At 46.3% G+C, this 27,375-nt stretch overlaps 1 protein-coding gene across 2 annotated transcripts in view; it reads right to left on the minus strand.

Annotated features, from left to right (window-relative positions):
• The window catches only part of VAC14 (VAC14 component of PIKFYVE complex), a 1,981,056-nt gene that overhangs the window by 1,321,929 nt on the left and 631,752 nt on the right, over positions 1 to 27,375 (minus strand). For both annotated transcript variants that reach the window (XM_086945294.1, XM_086945293.1), the window contains exon 10: positions 16,563 to 16,727. In XM_086945294.1, coding sequence (XP_086801420.1) covers positions 16,563 to 16,727 — 165 coding nt within the window. The remainder of the gene's footprint in view (positions 1 to 16,562; positions 16,728 to 27,375) is intronic.

A 27,375-nucleotide genomic window follows, 5' to 3' on the forward strand; every position in this document is an offset into this window, starting at 1 on the left:
GTCGTGGACTGCGGTCTCTAATTCGAACGGTCATTCTAAGCTTTTGGTTGATAAGATGGCTGGGAGCCATTCCCATCCTTGACTAGTGTTGATATTGGAGACCGCTGTTGGAAGGGTTTTATGATCTTCTTCAGGCCCTGACGTGTTTTTTAAGATCGAATATGTTTTCTGGTGGTCTTTCAATCTGATGGTTCCAGCTTTTTGAGGAGATATTGACTGGTTTAGTAGGGCGATGGGGTAGCCTGGCGCGGAATATGGGTACACTCAAATGCCCCATTCCCTTAGTTTGGCCTTGTGGTCCAAAAACGCACCTGCCCAGCTGGCCGACTTGAGTGTCACCAGGGTTACCTCTGACGGTTGGGTTCCTCTTGGTGGGAGAAATTCGATAGATTCTATGTCGTCCGATACCAGACCTGCGAACCCCGGAATGCCATCTACTAATTTAATAATGTCGATCTATTAAGGATATCTTGGCGGCCCTTTGATTTGTATTCGGGTGCCAGTAAAATGTGGAAATATGATGATTCGTTTGTGGTCTCGATATGTTTTAGACTTGGAGCCATCTTATTGGATTTGTTAAGTGACGGACCTTCATCCAATTCCTGCTCCTGTTGCGTCGGGCAATGACGGGCCTTCCACGAGGGCCGGCGATTTATGGAGAAAGCTATTTTTTGGTTGTAAATTGTTTTTGTCAAGTTTCTTCCTGTTATTGTGGTGTCCGCCCGAGATGAGGATAGAGCATGCCCTGGTTTTAATTTTGCTTGGGTCTCTATGGACCCTGATGTGCTTGGTTTGTCGGTTTTCGTGCTTGGCTTTTCTGAGACAGTGCCGGGCTCGTTTATTGCTGTTCGCACTACTGGTTCGCTTGCCTCTTGTAAACTCCCCGCGGTTATTTGAGTGTCAGTTGCAGGTAAATCCCCTTTTTGTTTGGTCACACTAGGGTTTCCTAAGGGTGAAAGTGCGTCTGTCTCACTAAGAGCCTATTTGTTAGCTGCCATTGCGAAGAGAGGGTAGTATTCCGGGTGGAGAGCTGTTGTTTTTGCCCTTGCTTTGTTTCTCTGTTTGCGCTGGCGTTTACGTTCTCTTTTACTAAGGTGTGGTTCAAACGCCGGCAGCTCTTCCAATTGGGGGGGTGGGGGGCCAAGATCGCTGGGCTGGCCATTGACCCCGTCGCAGAATGATCCGTGCAGGTAATACGCCCACTTGGAGTCCCAGCGTTTCCCGTTGCTGCTGTGGCTAGGTCAGATTGTGGCTGACCGGGTTTTGACTGCTCGCTCGGCTGGTTTGGACAGAGAACTGTTCCCCCGCTTGGCTTGGTGCCTTTGTTGTAGACCACAGGTTAGCTGAATCTTGGATCGTATCTGACGGCTTTTGCAATAGCGGGCAGGGAGTTATGCTTGAGTTACCACCTTTCAGCATCTTGACTTCCTTTATAACACTAGTTAGGAAGTCTGGAAGCGAAGAGAGTGAGTCAATAATTGGGGAGCAGCAACAGACCGACTGTATGAGCTTTGTCGAGGCTTGCGCTCCAGTATTAGATTGTTTAATTTATCGAGTTTGTTGTCAATCCCTGACGTGGAACAGCGCTAGAGTATTTAGGAGATCGACCTGCGCATCCAGTTTGTCCGAGTGGTAATTTAATGCATTGACTGTTTGTTGGAATGTTTGCAGAAGTTGAGGCCAAACGCTGATTGCTATGGGGTCTTCTTGATTGCGGTTAGGGTTGGTGTTTGACGTGTCCTTGGTGAGATTTTGAGTATTTTTAAAGAAAAATGACAAGTCCGCTAAGAGCTGATCATTTGGGTCAGCTTTTTTGGGCGACTTTTGTGGCGATGGCATTATTGCTGCTGGTGGTGTGAATGCAATATGCTTGGGGCTTGACGCAACCAATTGCTCCTTAGGTGTGCTCATGGTTGAAGTAAGTGGGACGTTTGGGAGATGTTATTACTCGAATTAGTGCGTGGCACGTGGATTTGGGCGAGAGTTAACTGACAATGTGGAGCCGTTGGGGCTACCTTTGACACAACGGAATCTTGTCTGAGAGATGTTACCAATGTTTCCGATTTCAGGTTTTGAACTGTGGGGGAGCTCGGGATATCCCGTAAGCTCACTGGAAAAGTTTGCAGCGGGCATACTCCTTGGATGTCTACTACAGTAGGAGAACATTGCTGACTGGGTTCCTGTACTGGTTGCGGCTCTAGTTGGTAGTTAAAAGGGAACGGTTTGAGGCTTACATCCCCCAGCCCTCCCGGCGTAGGGTCGTTAAATACAGATACGAAGATGTAAACCCCCGCAGGTTGGGCTGTCTTTTTAGTTTCGATTGGCCACTGTTGTGGAGTTCTGGACTTTTATTAAGGTCCAGAGGTGTCAGGGACAACACCCGAAGACCCCTGAGTTCTACCTGTCTCGGTGCACAAATAAACAGAAACACGGGCTTCTCGATGGTGGCGTCAAAGACCAAAGGTTTATTACTGCAGGGACACAGAAGTCACAGAAACTACACACGGGCAGATTCTAGGAGCCTGTTCGATTTGCACAAAGTAGCTTGCTCCTTAAATACAAATTATTTAGCTGGGGGCAACATTCTCCACATACTAGTACGTTTCTTAACCTTTATGTCCTAAACAATAAATATTTGGCGTTACACAGGAATCGTCAACAATATCTGATGTCAAAACATTACGAATGAGAGGTTCCCACTGTTCCATCATAATCCCATGTCATCTTTTCATTCAAGAGCCGGACCGTCTCATCGTAAATTTCGTTACTTCCCCCTAATAAAGGCCCAGAAGGAAAGGGGCAGAGCCAGGTGCAGAAGATAGAAAAACAGGATAAGAGATGTTTGCGGGTCGTAAATGGGCAAGGCTACCAGCTTCGGCCGCCTAATCATGATCAGGCCAACGAACACGAGAACCAGTATAGCAGGACTGGCCTCAGGCAGAGGAGGCAGCTTTTGCCGAGTCATGCGGCCACAGCGTTTCTGTCCTAAGGTGCACGTGTCACTAGCAAGGTTAATCGCCGGCAAAGCTTACGTGTCCTTAAGTGAATGAATTGATCAGAGGTCACTGCGTGTCCATTGACTATGTGAGGGCAAGAATACAAGATGGATGCCATAATCTAAAATGGATGCCATGGGTGTTTCAGAAATGTAGTTATAACAGGAGTGCTCTTGCTCGTAGCATAGCGAAAACACCAGGATATACTAAATGGACCATTTGCGGTTCACTGGTACCAAAATTATGAGTTTACGACAATGTTGAAAACACGGGTTCAAATCGTCACGGAACCTCAGACCCTCCTTTTGCCCTTACATAGGCAATTACTCAGTCTATGTCAGAATGTATCTCGATGTTCATTAGGTCAGTGATATGTTGTTGCAGCATCATCCTTTCTCGCACCTTGTCTCCAAACGCAGGTGGTTTCCTAAAACAGGTTGCAGCACAGAGGCTACACAAAGCAGGACCACATTGGATAATAAGGCAGCACGAGAATAGGACTACTAGGATAATACCAATGACCAACAGAACCTTCCATCCCCACGCTGATAGTAGAGTCCAAAGCCATTCTATTAAGGACCAGTTTCCCTTGTCTACATGAATTGAGTCGGAAATCTTGTGTAGCTTAGAGATCGCTTCGTATACTGTCGGAGCATTATTGGGGATAAAAACACAGCAGCTCGATTGGATCATTCTGCATACCCCACCTCGATCTGCAAGTATTACGTCAAGAACCATACGATTCTGTAACGTCATGAGACGATCCGCCTGGAGCTCAGCTGTTAAATTACTAAGGGCACCAGCAGTTTCTGTAATAGTAGATTCAACTACCCGTGTTAGCTGACGTAGATTTCTACTATTAGCCATGGGCCCCCAGAACGGAAGGAAACCTTTGAAGAAGTCTCCGGCTTCCTGACCAGCGGTATCTTCTTTGTTAAAAACACCTCTTGCTACTCTGGTCTTGTGATAATCTGGGGAAGCAGTGTATGTTGGAGGCAACAGTCGAGCAATATAGGATGATCCTGAAAAGTCAGCAGGCAACCATGTATATGCCCTATCCTGACAGATGAAGTAGGTACCCTTAGCAGTGAGGAAAGCAGGGGAAGAGTTTGACGGATACACATAAGTCTCAACACAGTCACTCTTCCCTAGCCGAGCTCTTGGATTTCTCCCATTACCTTGCAAGCAGAATTGACCTCGGTGAGGGACGACCCAAACTGGAGTGGAGCTCTTACGCTTGCTTTCACCCAAACTAATGCTATACTCCGTAGAATTCCAACTCAGATAAACTCTTAGTTCATCTCTAGGGACAGATGGGGAATTATTGACGTCTTTAATCATGTCAGTTATTCCCTTTATCAAGGCTTTATTAACGGAGTTATAATTAGCGGAACGTGGAGGACGCGGGGGATAGGTCTCGAGAGCATAGACAAATACAGTTTGGAAGGCCCGACATGATCCATTATAGCTAAAAGGCAAGACCAGGTAGGGAATGCCTTTATCCATGGTGTGCGGTATCAAACCACATACCCAGCAGTCTGTTGTGTTAACTACCAGTTGGTGTTGATGCAAGAGCTATACAAAAGTGTTATTTATGAATTCTGAGCGTCGAGCTTGCTCATGTTCAGGAAACGGGTGAAAGGAATGAAAAGAAGCACCAGTAGGAGAAACACGATTAAGGGGAGGTACTGTAGCTGTTATCGGTGCAAAAATTAAATGCATACCAAAGACGATTCCACCCACCAACGTTATGAAAACAATCAAAAACGTAATTGCACATTGCATCAAAAAACATTTGTTATGAAGAACTTTGTATAGCTTATTTCTGCGAACATAAATTACATTTTCTCGGTGCAGCCCAGGAAGCTCCATCTTCTACAACCGCTCGCGACCACTGATGATATGTACGTAGTTGAAAATGCCTCTATCAGCCCTGGGAGTTCCCAGAACTAACAGAAAGACAGACCTTGTGTCTGGCCCCCGCAGATTCAACTAGGCACAAAGCCACGACCCTACGGCTACCCAGACGGCAAGGTAATAAGAACAACAGAATAAACAATATTTAGCAAACTTCCTGGCTGGAGGCAATGTATCAGATCAAAATATGAAAAATATGCAGTTTCCTGCTTTATTAGTCCTTAGAATGAGAACGTAGGTTGTATCTCAATTTTCCTGGGGTAGTTTGATCCGGAAATAGTCTATTTTCAGTAGGAGTAACAATGTTCGAGTTCGCAGAGGGCAAATGTTCGTTCGATGCAGAGGACAAATGTTCAGTGTTCAAAGGAGCAGTTTCAGAAGGGGAGTCGGAGTTCGGTGAATCAGTTATCAGTTCTGCATCGCTGAAAGGAACGTATCTAGGAACTGGTTCGGTATCAGAGGCACCAATTCCTTTTCTCACCCAATTATCATAAGGGAGTGGAAGGGGTACACGCTTAGTATGAGTCGCATGGACCCAGTTTTTTCTTCCAGCCACACGTACAGCAGTCCTTGTTGCCAATAGCACCTGGAACGGGCCGACGAACTTGGGTTGAAGGTTCCTGGTCCGTCCAAAGTTCCTGATGACAACGTAGTCTCCGGGTTTCAGCTGATGACCTGGACTTTCCGGAGGCTTTGGCAATGCATCGAAAACCTGTTGGTGAATGAGACTCAATTTAGCAGTCAAGTCAAAAAGGTAATCAATTAGCATTGGGTATTCCAGTTGTTTAAATTCCCTAGGTCTTGGTACCCCCCAAACATTAGCAGGCCGACCGAACACAATCTCATAGGGACTAAGCCCTACTCGGGAATGCACAGTCGCTCTTGTGGATAACAGGGCCAAAGGTAGTGCGTCTGGCCAGGACAAGCCCGTGGAGGCTTGTATCTTAGCCAGTTTCAGCTTGAGGGTGCCATTGTACCCTTCAACTAAACCTGCTGACTGGGGGTGATTCGCACTGTGAAACTTCTGTTTGATATTCAAGCCTGCACACACTCTCTGCATAACTTTCCCTACGAATTCACTTCCGTTATCTGACCATACGATCCGTGGCATACCATACCTAGGGAAGTATTCTTTTAAAAGGATTTTGGCAGTGGACAAGGCAGTATTATCTTTTAGTGGATATGCTTCGATCCACCTTGAAAAAGCACAGACTACCACTAGGACGTACTTAAGGTTGTTACATCGATCCATGTGAATAAAATCCAACTGAATCACTTCGAAGGGGCAAGAAGGAGGAGCGAAGTGACCAGCGGGTGTGGGGATTCCCTTGCCAGGATTATGCATCAGGCATATCATGCAGTTTTTCACCACTCTCTCTGCACACTTACTAATCCCATCATTCTTCCAGACTGGAGCCAACATCTTACAAATCCCTTTAGAACTGATGTGCGCTGCTCCATGCGCCATCGTTACTACCGCAAGCACATACGCATCAGGCAACATCCAACGCTGCTGTTCCGACAAATCAATCCAACATCCACTCGAGTCCAATTTACCCGTATTCTCTTTCCATGCAAGTTTTTCCTCTTCAGTCGCTTCTTCCTGAATTGCTTTCACACTTTCCACTGTGTCCTCACACATTCCTGATTCAGTAACCCATCTTGCAGAAGTTGCAACATACATCCCACTCATCGTATTCCTAGCTGTCTGTTTAGCTGTCTCATCAGCAAAGGCATTTCCACGACCAACATCATCCGTGATTGCTCGATGAGCACTGCACTTCACAATCGCAACTTCCATTGGTAAGGTTAGAGATTCCAACAAGTCATTGACTAGCTGACCATGCTGGATCCTAGTCCCATGGGACGTAATAAAACCTCTTTCCTTCCACAATCGGCCAAAACTATGCGCTACACCGAACGCATTCTGGCTATCTGTGAACACATTCACTCTCTTTCCCTTAGCTAAAACACACGCTCTAGTCAATGCAATTAATTCTGCAGCTTGGGCAGAATTCTGACTCACTCTTGCAGTCTCCACAATCGTACTCAAAGTCGTTACTGCATAGGCAGCCGTTACATCACCATTCTCCAATTTAAAACAAGACCCGTCAACATACAACGTGCCATCTGGATCTGATAATGGGGTGTCTTTAAGATCAATCCGTCCTTTTGTCTCCTCTTCAGTTCTGAAACAACAATCATGGGGTTCAGAATCACTCGACTCCTGACTAGTCGGCAACAATGTTGCTGGATTCAATACATTGCATCTTTTAAGCTGAATATGACTCGCTAGCAGTGTCAGCTCATAGCCTGATAATCTAGCACTGGTGAGGTGCTGAGTCTTCGTTCGGTTCATGAGTGTATCCACGGCATGTGGAACCATGACCACTAGCATGTTGTTCATGACCAAACCAGCAGATTGTCGAATAGACGCTGCAGCTGCTGCCGTAGCTCTCAAGCAACTAGGCAACGCTCTACGAAATGCACTGTGTTCAGCTCCTGTGTTGGGTACACCTGACTACAGTAAGCCATTCACACTCTATGTTCACGAGAGAGAAGGTTGTGCGTTGAGTGTTCTGACGCAGCGATTTGGTGATAAACAACGCCCTTGTGCGTATTTTTCATCAACATTAGACCCAGTAGCTAGAGCGTTGCCTAGTTGCTTGAGAGCTACGGCAGCAGCTGCAGCGTCTATTCGACAATCTGCTGGTTTGGTCATGAACAACATGCTAGTGGTCATGGTTCCACATGCCGTGGATACACTCATGAACCGAACGAAGACTCAGCACCTCACCAGTGCTAGATTATCAGGCTATGAGCTGACACTGCTAGCGAGTCATATTCAGCTTAAAAGATGCAATGTATTGAATCCAGCAACATTGTTGCCGACTAGTCAGGAGTCGAGTGATTCTGAACCCCATGATTGTTGTTTCAGAACTGAAGAGGAGACAAAAGGACGGATTGATCTTAAAGACACCCCATTATCAGATCCAGATGGCACGTTGTATGTTGACGGGTCTTGTTTTAAATTGGAGAATGGTGATGTAACGGCTGCCTATGCAGTAACGACTTTGAGTACGATTGTGGAGACTGCAAGAGTGAGTCAGAATTCTGCCCAAGCTGCAGAATTAATTGCATTGACTAGAGCGTGTGTTTTAGCTAAGGGAAAGGGAGTGAATGTGTTCACAGATAGCCAGAATGCGTTCGGTGTAGCGCATAGTTTTGGCCGATTGTGGAAGGAAAGAGGTTTTATTACGTCCCATGGGACTAGGATCCAGCATGGTCAGCTAGTCAATGACTTGTTGGAATCTCTAACCTTACCAATGGAAGTTGCGATTGTGAAGTGCAGTGCTCATCGAGCAATCACGGATGATGTTGGTCGTGGAAATGCCTTTGCTGATGAGACAGCTAAACAGACAGCTAGGAATACGATGAGTGGGATGTATGTTGCAACTTCTGCAAGATGGGTTACTGAATCAGGAATGTGTGAGGACACAGTGGAAAGTGTGAAAGCAATTCAGGAAGAAGCGACTGAAGAGGAAAAACTTGCATGGAAAGAGAATACGGGTAAATTGGACTCGAGTGGATGTTGGATTGATTTGTCGGAACAGCAGCGTTGGATGTTGCCTGATGCGTATGTGCTTGCGGTAGTAACGATGGCGCATGGAGCAGCGCACATCAGTTCTAAAGGGATTTGTAAGATGTTGGCTCCAGTCTGGAAGAATGATTGGATTAGTAAGTGTGCAGAGAGAGTGGTGAAAAACTGCATGATATGCCTGATGCATAATCCTGGCAAGGGAATCCCCACACCCGCTGGTCACTTCGCTCCTCCTTCTTGCCCCTTCGAAGTGATTCAGTTGGATTTTATTCACATGGATCGATGTAACAACCTTAAGTACGTCCTAGTGGTAGTCTGTGCTTTTTCAAGGTGGATCGAAGCATATCCACTGAAAGATAATACTGCCTTGTCCACTGCCAAAATCCTTTTAAAAGAATACTTCCCTAGGTATGGTATGCCACGGATCGTATGGTCAGATAACGGAAGTGAATTCATAGGGAAAGTTATGCAGAGAGTGTGTGCAGGCTTGAATATCAAACAGAAGTTTCACAGTGCGAATCACCCCCAGTCAGCAGATTTAGTTGAAGGGTACAATGGCACCCTCAAGCTGAAACTGGCTAAGATACAAGCCTCCACGGGCTTGTCCTGGCCAGACGCACTACCTTTGGCCCTGTTATCCACAAGAGCGACTGTGCATTCCCGAGTAGGGCTTAGTCCCTATGAGATTGTGTTCGGTCGGCCTGCTAATGTTTGGGGGGTACCAAGACCTAGGGAATTTAAACAACTGGAATACCCAATGCTAATTGATTACCTTTTTGACTTGACTGCTAAATTGAGTCTCATTCACCAACAGGTTTTCGATGCATTGCCAAAGCCTCCGGAAAGTCCAGGTCATCAGCTGAAACCCGGAGACCACGTTGTCATCAGGAACTTTGGACGGACCAGGAACCTTCAACCCAAGTTCGTCGGCCCGTTCCAGGTGCTATTGGCAACAAGGACTGCTGTACGTGTGGCTGGAAGAAAAATTTGGGATCCATTGCCTGCAGTATGAGGTAATACCTAAAAATGCACGCACTTCTCTTTGTGTGGTAGGAACATTCATCTGCGTAATTGCTTTTATTCTCTCTGGGGTCAACCTTCTTCCCTCCTTTGACAAGAGATGACCTAGGTAGGTCACTTCTTGACAACAATATTGCATTTTGGAAGGTGACACCTTGTGATTTAAATCAGACAAATGATGCAATAGGGAAATTGTAGCTGCTTTGCAAGTTTCCTTGTCATCGGCAGCTACTAGAAGATCATCTACGTATTGCACCAAAGCAGAACCAGGAGGAAGTACAAAAGAATCTAACTGACTTTTTAATGCCTGGCTGTAAATGGACGGGCTTTCACAATAGCCTTGTGGAGCACGTTTAAACCTGAAGCTTCGACCTCCTAGAGAGAAGCCGAAAATATCTCTGCTTTCTTCGGCTATCGGAATACTGAAAAAGGCATTCTTCAAGTCGATAACTGAGAACCATGTGGCTGTAGCAGGAATCAACGTTAACAATGCAGTAATGTCTGGAACCACAGGGAACTGTGGGATCACAATTTTGTTAACCTCTCTAAGGTCGATTACAAATCTATAGACTGGAGGCTTCGAAGGATCAGTGCGTTTTAGAATTGGCAGTACAGGGCTGTTACAAACATTTCCTCTGTTTTCCTCTACTACGTCTTTCTTAATCAAATCTTGCACTATCAATAAGAGCGCACGTTCACCTTCACTAGAGATCTTGTATTGTGGGATTCGTGGAAATTTGACATTTGCTTTCAAAGTTACTACATATGGTGGAATTTCCAAAAGACCTACATCATTAGGACCAGTCGCCCAAAGAGTATCAGGGAGAGAACGCAGCTCCAGCGGGAGCGCATCCATCGATAAGTACATCGGAGAGATGATTCTTTTACCCAATGTAAGCTGTACTCCTGACGGAGAACAGTACAAAGTCGCGTATAGGCGTTTTAACAAGTCTAAACCAAGCAGATTTTCATTACAACCGGTCGTCAAAATCAGGGGTGCTTTCAATTGACGAGGTCCAACAGAAATAGACAAAGGACCAGAAACAGGGTTGTGAACAGGGGCGCCTCAAAAACCTACTGAAACATTTGTTAAGCCAGACAAAGGTGCGCCAGGGAGTTTCGCATGTATGATAGAACTTTTTGCTGCACCAGTATCCAACAGAAACGGTTCGACTACACCTGATGTGGCTACTGTGACATAAGGCCCACTCTGATCTACTGGAACTGATACTACTCCCTCTCTTTGTCCATGGCTGTCCTAGTACTCATTTTGCTGAAATTCCTCACTAACTTCACAGTAATCCTCAACGTGATACTGTTGTGATCTATTTGGCTGTGCAGGTTGTCCGTTTCGCTGATCAAAATAATTAGAAGGGCGATCATTCGTTTGTGGAGGCATAGCACCTCGTCCTCGACCTCTAGAATTTTGCGTAGAACCACCACGACCTCTCTGAGCTGCAGCAGCATTATTTTGTGCTAGTACTGGACACTCATTCTTATAATGACCTTCCTTTTTGCGGTAAGCACACTGATTCCATTGGTATTGCGGTCTCTGAGAACCATAGTCAGTCCTCTGATATGGCCCTTGCTGTGTGTTTGTCTGATTCGTGCGAGGCGGATATGCTTGCTGCAAAAGGACTTTGGTTTTTAAATCTTTTGTTTTCTTTTCTGACTTTTCTTTCTCTTCTTTATCCCTATTTTCATAGTACTGGGCAGTTGCAAGTATTTGCGCAGTCGTAGAGACAGCCCACGCACTTTCTGAATCCTTTAATTTATTACTGAGCTCTGGTAACAGATTGTGCACGAATTTATCGACAAATAATCTCTGGCCTCCTTCCGTGCTCATATCCTGACCACTGTGATCTACGAAAGTTTCCTCAAATCTGGTGAAAAAGTCTGATACGCTTTCGTCCTTCTTTTGCTTACAAGCTGACAATTTGTCCCAGTTTACGCGCAATGCTGGCATCAGGGTTTTCATCAAATCGATTATTCTACCAGGCAAATCAGCAATTAGAGGTTCGGGTTTAGAACCACCGATTTGTTGACCATCTGCCGCTATTATTGCCGCCCAATCACCACCTAGGGCAACCGGATGATTTTCTTTACGAATTTTAGCCCAAATTGGTTGCGGTACTACATTGCCAAATAACATGTCAATGTCCGCTAAGTTCATTACGCAAGCTTCAACCGTCTGGGCCAACTCTTTGTAATATCCAGCTGGATTTTTACGCGGATCTGGCAAGGCCTGTTTTACTGCTAGCACTTCAGCTCGTTTCCACGGAATGTGTATCCACACTCTCTGGAACTGGGCCGGAGCGGCTGCAATACCATGGACCGCATCAGCTTGTATAGCTTTGCGCCATATTGGAGGAACTTCTCTCATGGGATATTGACGACCTTGTTTCGTGCTATGTTTCTCTAAATCTCTTGGTGAACGGAGGGAAGGATCAAATCTAAAACCTAAAATCAGTTCCATTGCTTCTTTTATGTCCTTACCAACTATCATACCTGCAGCAAATTTCTGCTGAACATGAATTATTTCATCTGGAACTTGTTCAGAATCGCTCTCCTCCCATTCCTCACGTAAGAGGGAACACATGACATCGAACACATAGCGCTGTGTCGGTTCATTCCATTGCATAAATGTATCTAATACATCTCGTACATCATACCTTCCAACTTTCGAAATCCACCTAAGGGCAGTGGAATCTAATATTCCCCGTTCTTCACTACTAGGAAGCTGACTACGTCTTTGAACAGATTCAGGGGCAGGACTCCTAATCAGAGTTTTGTAGAAGGGAGATAGAATATTAGAGACAGAATCAGTGATTCTCCGACGAACAGAAAGCGGAGTCACATAGCTTGCAGAAGTTTGAAGTAGGGTAGTAGTCGGGACAGAAGAGACAGCAATAGTAGGGGTAGCAGGCAAGGTAGCTTGTGAAACAACAGGTATCAGCGGTACAGGCATAGGCAGAGGAGCTGGCAACCCTGGAAGAGGGGGTGCCAGAGGAATATTGACCACAGGGAGTGCAGGAGCTTGATTCAAGGGAACAGGAGCAGGCACACCAGGCTGTCCAGCAACCGGTAACAAAACATTAGGCAGAGGTGGAGCTGTAGCGCCTTGTGCATACGGTGGACGTGACCTCAACAAGTAAGACAACAGGGGATCCTTTTCAGGGTCCTCTACTATCTTAGCAGCACTCGATGGCAAGGCAGGGTAGCACTTGTCTATCGCTAAATTACGCTCTCTATTGGCCACCTCTATCGCTTTCTCAGATTCATTGAGTTGCAGCTGCTTGGCAGACTGTTCTAAAGTCAACTCTTGCTCTTTTTGCTCTTTCTTCAACTTTTTAATCTCTCTCTGTTTGGATTCTTTTCGCCAACAACGAAAAGAATCAAACATTGCCGGCCGGGCTTTCTTCTTAAACAACTTTATTTCTAAATTATCGAGAATTTCAGGTTCAAAACTACCATGTAGTGGCCAACTAAGGACACCATCTTTCTTCGTATAGCGGATCCATACCTCATTATAAGATATAGGACCCACACCGTATTTGCAATAAAGATCATAAAGAGGAGTTCCAATCGGAGGAACCAGACACGAGTCCTCCAACCGGGAATCCCTGTTGCAACCAAAACACGACAACATACAGTTTCTCCGACTTACCATTTTATAAACCGGAACACAGAACAAACACAAACAAAGGTGCGCACTTGAACTAAGAACTTAGGCCTACCAAAGCGAACAAATGTATCGATACCCAAACTAAACCAAAAGATTATCGTAACTAGAACAACCAGTGATAATCTTACGAAACCAAACCAAACCAAGGAACTAAGGATTATCCAAACAGGAGCAAACCCTTACGAAGTAACCAAACAACTAGCAACCACTTAATACTTAACTGAGGCACTGAAGACGTCACCAAGGAGAAACCCGTCTCGTCTCGCCGTACTAAGGTCTGCACCTCGGGTCCAAGACAGGGCGACAGTCAAGGCAGCGGACCACTGCAGCCGTCCGAACGGGAACCCTCGTGGAAGAGAACGTCGGGCCACTTTTGCGATATGCCGGGATCGATGAAGTGGGGCGCCTCCCTCTGGAATCTTCACACGAAGCTTCTCGAACTCTTCAGGCTTTTGGACCGGTACCGAATGACGTCGCCCCACGTTGGGCGCCAATTGGAGTTCTGGACTTTTATTAAGGTCCAGAGGTGTCAGGGACAACACCCGAAGACCCCTGAGTTCTACCTGTCTCGGTGCACAAATAAACAGAAACACGGGCTTCTCGATGGTGGCGTCAAAGACCAAAGGTTTATTACTGCAGGGACACAGAAGTCACAGAAACTACACACGGGCAGATTCTAGGAGCCTGTTCGATTTGCACAAAGTGGTTTGCTCCTTAAATACACATTATTTAGCTGGGGGCAACATTCTCCACATACTAGTACGTTTCTTAACCTTTATGTCCTAAACAATAAATATTTGGCGTTACACAGGAATCGTCAACAATATCTGATGTCAAAACATTACGAATGAGAGGTTCCCACTGTTTCATCATAATCCCATGTCATCTTTTCATTCAAGAGCCGGACCGTCTCATCGTAAATTTCGTTACCTCCCCCTAATAAAGGCCCAGAAGGAAAGGAGCAGAGCCAGGTGCAGAAGATAGAAAAACAGGATAAGAGATGTTTGTGGGTCGTAAATGGGCAAGGCTACCAGCTTCGGCCGCCTAATCATGATCAGGCCAACGAACACGAGAACCAGTATAGCAGGACTGGCCTCAGGCAGAGGAGGCAGCTTTTGCCGAGTCATGCGGCCACAGCGTTTCTGTCCTAAGGTGCACGTGTCACTAGCAAGGTTAATCGCCGGCAAAGCCTACGTGTCCTTAAGTGAATGAATTGATCAGAGGTCACTGCGTGTCCATTGACTATGTGAGGGCAAGAATACAAGATGGATGCCATAATCTAAAATGGATGCCATGGGTGTATCAGAAATGTAGTTATAACAGGAGTGCTCTTGCTCGTAGCATAGCGAAAACACCAGGATATACTAAATGGACCATTTGCGGTTCACTGGTACCAAAATTATGAGTTTACGACAATGTTGAAAACACGGGTTCAAATCGTCACGGAACCTCAGTTGTGGGGATAGCGGTTGAGGAAGGAGCGTGCTTATTTAGGGCTGCTGGGCCGAGGCTCCACGCTTGATTACCTCCAGGGTCTGGGACTGAGTCTGGGGCTGCGAGGAAGTGTTGGACATTGTTGGAATTTTTTGGAAATAGTCTAACAAATTTGAAGGTTTTAAGGCGAATGACATGTCCGTGCTCTTGCTTTTTTGGCTGGAATTACAGAAGCCATTTGATGGAGATCTGCCCACAGTCAGTATTTCCTGGCTGGCCCGGGTGGACTTATGGTTCCCCGGGTGAGGCTCCTCGTCGGATACCGGAGGGCTCTGATGACTCAGATAGATCTAAAGATTCTGAAGATTCTGCCAATTCAGTCCGCCGCTGGCTGACCCACTGGTGTTGTGCTGCTAGTTTATATTCCGAAGTCGTAGGTTTTTTTACTTGTCCTGTCTTCAAAGGGCTGCCGGCTAGTTGATGGCTGACAGGGATGAGGTGATGGCGCTACTGTAGCTTACGGCCGTGATTTACCAGGTCTTCGTCGCTACCTAATAGTGGCACCCCCGCTCTTTTATTAATCCTACCCCGACCTGCTCGTCCGCGGCAGCCTGCACCTCGCACTACTCGAGCCCAGACTACGAGTCCGAGTCCCACCGCTGTGTGGCCCCTCCACCTAGCTGGGTCACACCGGGGGGGGAGTTTGGAGGTGAACCCGCCTCAACCACTCAGCCAGTCGGCGGCCCGAGCAGATGGCGAGGCCGGCTGTCGCTGAACAGACACGAAGATGGGAGGCGGAGGGAGCAGCCCCAGAGCTGGTGAAAGCTGCTATGTCACCCACACGGCCGCCCGGCTAAGCTAGCAGGCGAGGCAGCACAGGGGAGTAGACGGTGACCGGCGCCGCAGGAGGGAGCTCCCTACAGGACCACTGAAGGTAGACACGGGGGATAGCCAAGGGGTACAGAGGTTCAGGGGATGCTACTAAGCTTGCGGGTCCGTGCGGCGGCGGCTGGTTCAGGGGGAAGGGCAGGACAGTGAGGCACAGTCTTACGGTTTTGCCCGACCAACCACAAGGTGCACTACCCGCTACCACTGTGGCGGCGGGGAGGCGGCCTCACGCCTCTCCACACCCTTTCTTCCTCCCTCATGTCCCTGCCGGCTTACCGGTAAACTCCACCGCCGCAGAATCCCTTTCCCGATTCCTGGCCCCGGACCCGGCCCAATGATGCCAACAATGTCCCCGGAGTGGGGAAACTGACATGGTCTCCCAGCCGAAACGGCTCACAGCTCACCGCAACCTTGCTGCACGGCCACCGTCAGACTCCTCCCACTCACCTCGTCATGCAATGCCCTCGCCTGATGACACGTCCGGGTAGACGACTGCAGTACTGTTAGTAGGACGCAGCCAAGATGCAACCAGCTAAGCATTTATTATTGTGAACTCAAGGACCATCTTTGGGGTTTGTGATAATATTGCACAGTAAAGCCTAACAGGCATCACCACACAATACTCCACCTTCCTATAGGTATCCACAGCCACCGGCTCTTAGGAGTGCAATCTCCTCACAGATATTGGGTATACAGCTTCCAGTACTCCAGTAACCCCTTATAAAGCTAGCTTGCTACTTTCCTTTAGTGGCTCCCACTATGTTTTGTATAGAAGCATCTCAGACCCAATAGGTTTCACTCCTTCAGTGTTTCACAGAGGGGAACTCAGATATTACAGTTCACATTAGGTTAAAACACTGTAGGCACAGAGTGCATGCAATTCCAGACAAAAGTAAATGGTTTACCATTTGGCACAATGAGCGAGAGGCCAAGGGTAAAGCAATTTAGTGGCAGATGATTTTAGGTGACAGTGTGTGTGTGGCCACACTGCGGCATAGACTCCGACAATTCAGTAGCTCACCATCAGGTTCTGTGTTCTTGTTCGCATTGGGCTCATTTACGCTGGACTCGTCAGCTGTGGACTCAGGCGGAAGAGCAGGTTGTCTCACTTCATCTATCTCATCGTCCTCAGGAGTGACTAGCTTCATTAGACTCTGGTTGCAAACATTGGCCACCTCTTTAATACCTGGTAAAAATGTGTTAAGGAATACTTGCCAATCATGTAATACAACAGGACATTTTAGAGCCATCGAGTTTATGAGGCACAGGATATAGACATATTCATGGAGCTTCTACTCAGTACATTTATCTTTAGTCAGTATTAAAAATTCGAGAGTCACATAAAACAGCCTGGAATATGGCCCAATCCACGTGAATTTTTTTAGGTGTGCTATTTAACTGAAATCATTTCAGCAACGTTTGGGCTACAGTTCATCTATGTTGACTCAATATTTCACAGACATATAGTCTACTCTAAAACATTTTCAGATACGTTTTTTATACGTATTTCTTACTTAAACACCACAGTACTTAATAGCCTCTGCACTACAGCAGTACAAGCATGCTGGGTACACCTAAGTGTTAAGACTGTGTGAAGTTACATTGACCTGGCTTGTGGTTTTTAATGCATATAAAAATACACAGTATTTATCTATTCATACACACACTATATATATATATATATATATATATATATATATATATATATATATATATATATATATATATATATATATATATATATATATATATATATATATATATATATATATATATATATATATTGTAGTTTATAGACTTATGATACAACACAATAAAGGCAGAGTCAGGTGTCCCACCACAGTGGAAGATATAAGCCATATTCATGTACACAGTCCAGATCAGTGGAATGAACACACACTTAATTTAAATCGTGCAACAAAGATCATATAAAAATATGATAGAGTCTCTTCAAAATTCCAAAAGGAATATGCTACTTACCAGTATGCATCTGTTCTTGGCATGTAGGGCTGCTGACATTCATATCTTGTGCATAGATCGCCGCCTAGTGTTGGGTCCGGATGATTGCACATTGTTGTCCTGGAAGAGTCTTCGAAGTATCACAAGATAGGTGACTCCTCCCCTGGACTAGAGTGCGCATGGGCATCTTCTCCATCCTCAGATTGTTTTTTGCCATTGTGGCAGAGATGGAGTGTAGCAAAGTAAGAGATGGCCATGCAAAAGAGAATACTGCAGCTGCAACAGGCACCGGGGAGGAGGGTGGGCGATATGAATGTCAGCAGCCCTACATGCCAAGAACAGCTGCATACTGGTAAGTAGCATATTCCTTTCGAGGCATGTGGGCTGCTGAATTCATATCTTGTGCATAAACTGTATAGCAGTATTTCCTCTAGCAGTGGTCACCTCTACCAGCTGCAGCAATCTGAAAAAGAGTTTTAAGGACCGCCTGGCCTACAGCAGCTTGCTGCTTTGATTGCACGTCTACACAATAGTGTTTAGTGAAAGTGTGTATGGTAGACCATGTAGCTGCCCTACATATGTCTTCAAGGGGAATATTCCCTAAGAAAGCCATGGATGCCCCCATTTTACGCGTAGAGTGTGCTCTTGGGGGAACTGTAGAGTGCGTTTAGCTTTTTGATAGCATATTTGAATGCATTTAACTATCCATCTGGCTATTCCTGATTTTGAGATGGGATTACCTTTATGTTGCGGTGAGAAAACAACAAACAGTTGCTTTGTTTTCCAAAATGATTTAGTCCTGTCAACATAATATAGCAGAGCTCTCCTTACATCTAGTGTGTGTAGGGCTCTTTCAGCTACTGACTGTGGGTTTTGGAAGAAAACTGGCAGTTCTATTGATTGATTGATATGGAAAGTGGATATGACTTTTGGCATAAACTTAGGGTTGGTCCTAAGTACTACCCTATTTGCATGTACTTGCATGAAGGGTTCTTGAATTGTTAGTGCCTGAAGCTCACTTACTTGCCTGAGGGAGGTAATGGCAATCAAGAATGCCACCTTCCATGTTAGAAATTGCAATTCACATGAGTGGAGTAGTTCGAAAGGAGGTCACATAAGTCTGGTAAGTACCAAATTTAAGTTCCAGACTGGTGAAGGTGGGTGCTTTGGAGGAATTATCCTTTTAAGACCCTCCATAAAAGCCTTGATTTGTGGTACCCTAAACAGGGAAAGGTGTTGCCTGTTCTGGAGATATGCTGCTATAGCAGCAAGATGTAGCCTTATAGAAGAGAATGCTAGATTGCATCTTGCAAGAGGTAACAGATAATGTTTTGGATGGAAGCATCTAATGGATTGATTTGGTTATTGTTGCAATAAAGTTCAAATCTTTTCCATTTAGCTGCATAGCATGCTCTAGTAGTTGGCCGTCTTGCCGCCTTGATAATGTTCATGCAATCAGGAGGTAAGTTGAGGTATCCGAACTCTAAGACCTCAGGAGCCAGATCACTAGGTTCATCTGATTGGGATCTGGGTGTTTGATTTCTCCATGGTTAAAAGATGGGGCGAGAGGCGCAGCCTTTGATGGGGAACTACTGAAAGTTCCAGGAACTTTGTGTACCATGGCTGTCTTGCCCATGTGGGAGCAACCAGGATCATTGTGAGTGACTGCTGACGTAGTTTGCGTGCCACCAGCGAAATCAGTGGAGCTGGTGGAAAAGCGTACGCAAATCTGCCTGACCAGTTCATCCATATCGCACTGCCCTGTGACAACGGATGTGGGAACCTGGTGGCAAAGTACTGGCATTTTGAGTTTTCGTTTGTGGCAAACAGATCTATCTCTGGGTGCCCCCATTTCTGGAAGAATGGTTGGAGAACTTGGGGGTGAATCTCCCATTCGTGTAACTGTTGGCTGTGTCTGCTTGGCAGATCCGCTACTTGATGGTCTTTCCCTGGCAGGTGTTCTGCTAGGAGAAAAATGTTTCTTGGAATTGTCCACCTCCATATGCTCTGTGCTAAGTGGGACAGCTGTGGAGAGTGTGTCCATCCTTGTTGCTGGATGTAGTACACGGCTGCCATGTTGTCCGTCCGGATCAACACAGCCTTGTTGTACAAGTATTTCTGGAATGCTTTTAGTGTCAGAAATATTGCTAGCAACTCTAGTTGGTTGATATGCAGTTTCTTTTGTTTGATTGTCCAGAGCCCTTGGACTGTGTATTGAAGTAAGTGGGCTCCCCAACCTGTCAGTGATGCGTCCGCTGTTAGTACTAGTTGTGAAACCGGCTCTTGGAACTGTCGCCCCTTGGAAAGGTTTTGTGGATTCCACCACTGCAGAGAGTTGTAAGCGCGACTGTCTACCAACACTAGGTCCTTCAGTTGTCCCTGAGCTTGGTTCCACTGCCGTGCTAGGCATTCTTGCAGTGGACGCATTTGAAGTCGGCCATGAGGGACAATGAATATGCAGGAGGCCATCATGCCTATGAGCTGCATGAACACTCGAGGTGGCAAAGAGTGTAGTGGCTGAAATCTTTGAATGAGAGTCTGCATGTTGGCTATCCTGGCTGAATTTGGATATGCCTTTGCTACTGAGGTATCTATTGTAGCTCCCAGATATTGCTGTATGTGGGAGGGCTGCAGATGCGATTTTGGGTAGTTTATGGAAAAATATAACACAAAGGTACAAAGTTCCCCGGGGAATGTTAACAATGAGTGTGTCTAAGGGAGGAGAGAAAAAAGCAGGGGACAGACGTTCCCTTGTTGGAACTAGAAGACCTCACATATCCAGTTAGTTAGATGTCATGCTTCATCATTGGTCTCCTGCTCCTCGTCAGACTGGCGCTGCAATGTCCGACGGGCGCCGAAGAGGCGCTCTTTTTTGGAGATCTTTTGTTCCAGCCAATAGTTGAGTGCATGTGAGGGGTCTGGTGAATGTGTAGTCGTGAAGGTGGGGTGGTTTAAAATAGGTGCGTCAGTCCACAAAAACTTTTATTCGCGTGGCTGGCTCCCTAGGTTAAAAGGGTGGGAGGGGAGATAGGGACTGTAAGGGGCACAGTGGGCTACCTCAACCCTCTAAGGTAGTCGACATGTTTCTTGCCTAACTGGCAATTCTTCAGGACCTAAGAGTGCTCGGTACTACACGGTGAATAGAAAAGATAAAAAAGTAAAGATAAACAATACAACCTCTCTGGGTCAGTGGGGAGGCAGGCCAGAAGGTCCTGCTCTATCAGGGTAACCCCAGGAGTGTCCCTAGTGGGCCCCGCAGTCTGTTCCCGTGGGGCTGCTTAGTGAGGTATGATGCCTCCAGCAGGAGCAGCCCGGGTCTGAAGACCTACCCACACGTCTAGCGCTTCGGTGCCACGGGAACAGACTGCGGGGCCCACTAGGGACACTCCTGGGGTTACCCTGATAGAGCAGGACCTTCTGGCCTGCCTCCCCACTGACCCAGAGAGGTTGTATTGTTTATCTTTACTTTTTTATCTTTTCTATTCACCGTGTAGTACCGAGCACTCTTAGGTCCTGAAGAATTGCCAGTTAGGCAAGAAACATGTCGACCACCTTAGAGGGTTGAGGTAGCCCACTGTGCCCCTTACAGTCCCTATCTCCCCTCCCACCCTTTTAACCTAGGGAGCCAGCCACGCGAATAAAAGTTTTTGTGGACTGACGCACCTATTTTAAACCACCCCACCTTCACGACTACACATTCACCAGACCCCTCACATGCACTCAACTATTGGCTGGAACAAAAGATCTCCAAAAAAGAGCGCCTCTTCGGCGCCCGTCGGACATTGCAGCGCCAGTCTGACAAGGAGCAGGAGACCAATGATGAAGCATGACATCTAACTAACTGGATGTGTGAGGTCTTCTAGTTCCAACAAGGGAACTTCTGTCCCCTGCTTTTTGCTCTCCTCCCTTAGACACACTCGTTGTTAACATTCCCCGGGGAACTTTGTACCTTTGTGTTATATGGTTGACTGGACATGTACACTGGACCCCGTTAAATATAGTCCACTTGAGGTTCCCAATTTTGTATTGAACTATGAGTTTATGGAAAAACCCAGGCTGTGTAGCAGCTGGAGTGTCTGAGACGTATGGCTTGCACACTGCGCATACGAATTTGCTTTTATGAGCCAATCATCCAGGTATGGAAACACGTGGATGTGTTGCCTTCTGCGGTGTGCAGCTACTACCGCTAAACATTTTGTGAATACTCTTGGGGCTGTGGTTACCCCGAAGGGGAGAACCTTGAACTGATAATGTTGACCTTCTATTGTGGACCTGAGGTATTTCCTGTGAGCTGGATGTATAGGTATGTGAGAATATGCGTCCTTGAGGTCTAATGTTGCTAGGAAGTCGCTTTGCTGGAGTAACGGGAGTACTTGTTGTAGAGTGATCATATGGAAGTGCTCCGAGAGTATGTATTGGTTCAGCGGTCTGAGGTCCAATATTGGTCTGAGTGATCCCACTTCTTTTTGGGAATAAGGTGAGAGTACTCCTGTACCTTGGTGTTGAAAAGGGACTGGCTCTATGGCTCCCTTTTCTAGCATGAATTTCACCTCTTGTTGTAACAGGGTGATGTGTTCTTTGGACATAGGACGGTGTTTGGGTGGTATGTTGGGTGGAGTAGTTCCAGGCAATAACCATACTGGATAATTTGTCTCACCCACCTGTTTGTGGTAATTGCGTTACAGACTGGTAGGAATTGTTTAACTCTACCTCCGACTCGTGTTAGATGGTCTGGAGGCAGTGTGATGAAGTCACTGTTTGAGGCAGTGGAGGCTCTGGTGTTATTGCCGCCACGTCCTCTGCCCTTGTTATTATTGCCCCTATAACCTCCCTGTTGGAGCCTTTGTTAAAGGAACTTTGGGTGTTGCTTTTATATGTAGAGGAAGTCTGGGAAGTGTTGCCTCGTGCGGTGCCTCTGTAGGAGGAGCGACGAAAGGAACCTCTGTATTGTTGAACCTGCAGTGCGCCCATAGATTTAGCAGTTTCAGTATCTTTTTTCACTTTATCTAAAATGGTATCTACTGCAGGGCCAAACAGGAAGTCTTGATTAACTGGTTGGTTGAGGATGGTGAATTGCACCTCATTCTTAAAACCAGAGATGCGTAGCCACGAGAGTCTGCGTAGTAATACGCTAGTATTAATGGACCTGGCTTCTGTGTCGGCTGCGTCGAGCGCACATTTAATGGAATCATTGGTATTAAATTTGCCTTCTTGTATGAGGTCATTAGCCTGAGCTTTGTAAGGTTCTGGCAGGTGTTGCAGTAAACCTTCAAGCTGGTCATAGTGTGCTTTATTGTAGCGAACTAGTAGAGCCTGTGTGTTTGCAATCCTCCATAAATTAGAAGCCTGTGAGGCCACTCTTTTGCCTGAGGCTTCCAATATCTTAGACTCCTTGTCAGGAGGTGGAGCATCTCCTGTTGTTTGCGAGTTAGCTCTTTTGCGAGCGTTTGCTACTACCACTGAGTCTAAAGGCAACTGGCCTTTAATGTAAGCAGGGTCTGTAGGGGCTGCCTTATATTTCTTTTCAATCCTGGGATTGAGTACACGTGCTCTGGCTGGATGTTTGAATATATCTGGCGCGTGTTTTAGTACCCCTTTCAGCATAGGAAGTGTCCTGACATTTTTCTCAGAGGTAGGTAAAGTGTCAAATAAAAAATCTTCTTCTATTGGGTCAGTGTGCATGTCGACCTTGTGGTATTTTGCTGCCCTATCTAGCAGTTGGTTAAACACAATGGTGTCGTCGGTAGGCGACGGCTTTGTAGGGTATGGGGAGGTGTCAGGGATGGGTTGTGTGTCATATGGATCATTCTGATCCTCCCATGTGTCATCCTGTGGATGTGGATCCTCGGGTTCGTTAAAATCATCTTGAGGATCTTCCCCCATGTTATCCTCATCATTATAGTCTGAATGTGTAGGGGAGTAGGGCACAAAAGGCATATTGGGATAGAAAGGAGGAGGAGTAAAAGACCTAGAGGGAGAAGTCCCGAAGTCCTTTTTCTTCGGAGAAACAGGGGAAGGAGTGTCTGTGGCCAATGGTCTCTTTTTCCGGTAATAAACTGTAACTTTGCCAGTCTCAGGGTTTATATACAGTTTAGATTGTTCCTCTGATTCCGGATCGGGATGGAAGAGTTCTTCTTCCACTGTCCGTGTCTTTGGTGCCGATGTTTTTGGCTTACTGACTTGTTTGTGACTTTTTGGCTCGAGGGCCTTTGGTTGTGTTATAAATAAAACAGCGATAGTATTAAGCATTCGCTGAAGACATACTATCACGTCTTTGTTCTAGTTTTCCCGCCCGTACTCGAAATATGGCCAGACTCCATTTTGTTTTCTGGCGTCCATCTTGTATGCTATACATTGCCATGTGCTCGCCACAAGGCGGTTCCTACCTCACTGACTGTCACCCCTGAAGTTTGCCCAGCAACAGGCTATAAATAGTTCCTTGTGCGTCCAGCGCATGCCCAGTAAGAGTAACATCTGTTTCTGCTTAACGTAGATTGGAATGTGCATTCGGCGGGTCTCAAGAACCGTTAACTCCACCCATGTATCGATCATGTTCGAGAAATGCCCATATATGGTTGTAAATTATGCTTTGAGCTGTAACCGCCCACTTAGGAGCCCCTTCTTTGTGTATAAAAGGGGACCGCATGTCTGAGTTCTTTGTGCTACCTTGTACAATACTGTAGAGTGGGTTTATTAAACTATGTTTTTGTATTTCCAATTTCCGTGCCAATTTCTTGTGTAGTCTGAGGACTCTGTGTACAGAAGGGCGAACCCTTTAACACTTGCAGGCCTTGCTGAGGCCTGTATTCATCAATTGGCGCCCGTCACGTGGGGCTCATCAGCGACTCGGATGCTCGAAGGACTGGTCGTGACGAAGGATTGGAACTTTGCTGGGGACGTGATCACTGCCAGCGGCGCCTTTAGTCCTGGCATCCCGAGGTATTCTTCCTTCCCTTCCGATCTGACCATCTGGGTGGCGCCGGTCACCGACTGAGACCTCTTCTGTCGGTTTGCCGCATAGTGGCCGTTTGGGCGAATTCGGAACTTGGCAGTTTGAATCTGGACGCTCTTGATTGGTAAGAATCGTTGTACGGTACTTGCTGCAAGTTTTTGGTAGTCTTGATTGGCAAGGCAGTTTTAGGATACACTTGCCCCGACTAATTTATTTGTTTGTTTGAGGTGACTAGTCATATTGTTTGGTTTGGCGATATTCATGTATGTGTTGCAACTCATATAGGCAGGCAATGTGGAGATATTTCTCCTGATCTTTGGATTTGAGCGGCGCAACGTTTTAAGTGCCATTTTAATTATAATATTGCATAGTTTGCACTATTTTTAGACATGCCTGTTTTTAGCGCACTCCGTAAGTGGTGCTGCTGTTTTGGAAGTGACCGGTTGATACTTGAAGAATCACAGCCGGCTCCCCCGGAAGGGACGCCGAATAGGGACATGTACGTGAAATTTGGTCTTTCCCCCATAATGTACAGCACGTTATGGCGGAAATATACAAAAAAGGATCCTGAGTTGCGATGGCCTATGTATGGATCATTTGATTTGCGGAAAATTGAGTATGTGGAGCATTGTATGTGTAAGCGGCGAGTGAGACAAGATATGTTTGAGTGTGTACGAATGTGGGTGAAAGAGGTACGAGAACGTGAGAAGCGTGAACAGGCACTGATTGAGAAAGAGCAGCGTAAGAGTGAGCGTGAGAAAGCGCATGAGGCGAAAAAGCGTGAAGCAAAGGAATTAGAAGAGAAACAGGAGAAAGAACGTCGGTTGCAAATATCTGGCCAATATCCTGTTCGACAGCCTCTTTATCCTGTCCTTAATAAATCTGATGATGATTTTTCGTTACTAGATCGATCCCCACCTCCGTACGCCGGCCCGTCTGCTCCGGGAGGAGGAGATCAGGATTATAGACCGCCCGGACAGAAAGTGGATACGCGGTCCATGCTGTCGGCCGATCGTATGGCCGATCTCCGTAAGATTGCTTATTGGGTCAACAAAGATGCTGTCTCCCTTGCAGAATTATTGACAGAACTTGCAACATGGGCGGATAGGGAGAAACTGTATTTCACTGACTTTGTTTCTAATGAAGTAGTATCAGCTTTTCGGAAATATTCCGATGTTCTTGAACCAGATAATGTGATAGCTGATTCTAAAGAATTACGTAAAGGTCTTCTTCTTCCTTCTCAGGTGCCTGATACGATTCGACGGATATTTGCGTTGCGGGATGAGATGTTTCGGCTACGGGATGAAGCGCGGAAAAGGAAAGCTGGCGACGAGAACACTAGTCCGAGTGGCGGCGGGAAGCAGTCATCCATCTTTTATTCAGATAAGATCGATGCAGTGCATGTTAAACCGATGCGGGAGGTGGCGCCTTTGTATGTTCCTCCTAAAGGAGCGGGTACTAGTACGGATAGGGGGTGCAGCAGATGCTCAAGGGTATTTCATTTATAACTGGGTTTATACTCCTTGGAATAGAACTGATGTCATGGCATTAAAAGCGGCATTACCTGATCCACGAAAGAATCCCGCCGCCTTTTATGAGGAAGTAGAGGGGGCTCTGAATTCCTGTACTATGACCCTGGCCGATATTGATTTATTTTTCGAGCTTATACTACCCCCAGATATGTGGAGGTCTATACGAAAGGTCGATGACCTCCAGACATTTAAAATTAGATGGGCGGATCTTGAGGATGAGGATAGAGAGAGGAAACCTGCACAGAAACCTCCCCACTCGATTTTAGATCTGCCTGCTGCTATTTTAACTAAATTAAAAACGCTTATCCCCCCTAAAAAGATTGATTGGATTATGTTAGCGTCATGTAAACAGAAAGTAGATGAAACAGTTTCAGATTTCTTTACACGATTTGAGGAAACTTTTCATGATTATAGCGGCCAGTCGCTTACGGACGACACGGGTCGACATCTTTTTGTTGATAAATATGTTTCGAATTTATTACCGGGAGTTGCAGCTCGATTAAAAGCGAGTGAAAGCTCCTGGACGACTTCGACGCCAGCATCCCTCCTGACGATGGCTCAGTATTATGAGCGTCAGGAATTAGAAGCGAAGGGTAGTGAGGAAAAGAAATCTAAAGATTTAAAAACAAAGGTTATGTTAGCACAAGTGTAGCCTTGTAGAGGTAATGAAAGGAGCGGTCGGAATTTCCCTGGTACTTTTTCGGGCCGTACTGACTTGGCCCGGGATCAATGTGCATATTGCAGGCAGAAAGGCCATTGGGCGAATCAGTGTCCATTGTTGCAAGCACAGCAGCAAGAGCGTGGGCAGGGATCCACGAGGGGTAGAGGAGGTTTTTCAGGCCCTAGGGGCAACACGAATGATCGAGTTAGGTTTGAATCTAATATGCGACCACGACATGGGTCCAATGTCTTTGATCGACGAAATCAATACCAAATGTCTGATTATGTACCTCCTGAACAGCACGATTCACAGTATGCATAGGATTGCGTAGGATGGGGTAAAGAATCAGTTGAAGTGCCAGTAGATCAGAGGGGTCCTTATGTTTCAGCACATATTTTGGGTTCTACTGATCGGTTCCTGGTCGATACAGGGGCTACTCGTAGCGCTTTGTCTAAAAAATTGGTTCCGAGGGCTCCCCTGTCTGGCTTAACAATTACGTCAATAGGGTTCGATGGAACGCCTTCTGTTAGCCCACTATCACAACCTCTTGCACTTCATGTAGATAAGTTTTCTACACCATGTCCATTTTTGCTTTCCCCGAACATGCCTGATAACATCGTGGGCCTGGACATGCTCAAGCATTTTCGGGCCACGATACGATGCTCCCCTGAAGGAGTACGTGTTATTTTGAATGACAACTATCCGACAATGGAGAGGGTGTACACGATTA

This window comes from Lissotriton vulgaris, chromosome 12, assembly GCF_964263255.1.
Source record: "Lissotriton vulgaris chromosome 12, aLisVul1.2, whole genome shotgun sequence".
Lineage (NCBI taxonomy): Eukaryota > Metazoa > Chordata > Amphibia > Caudata > Salamandridae > Lissotriton > Lissotriton vulgaris.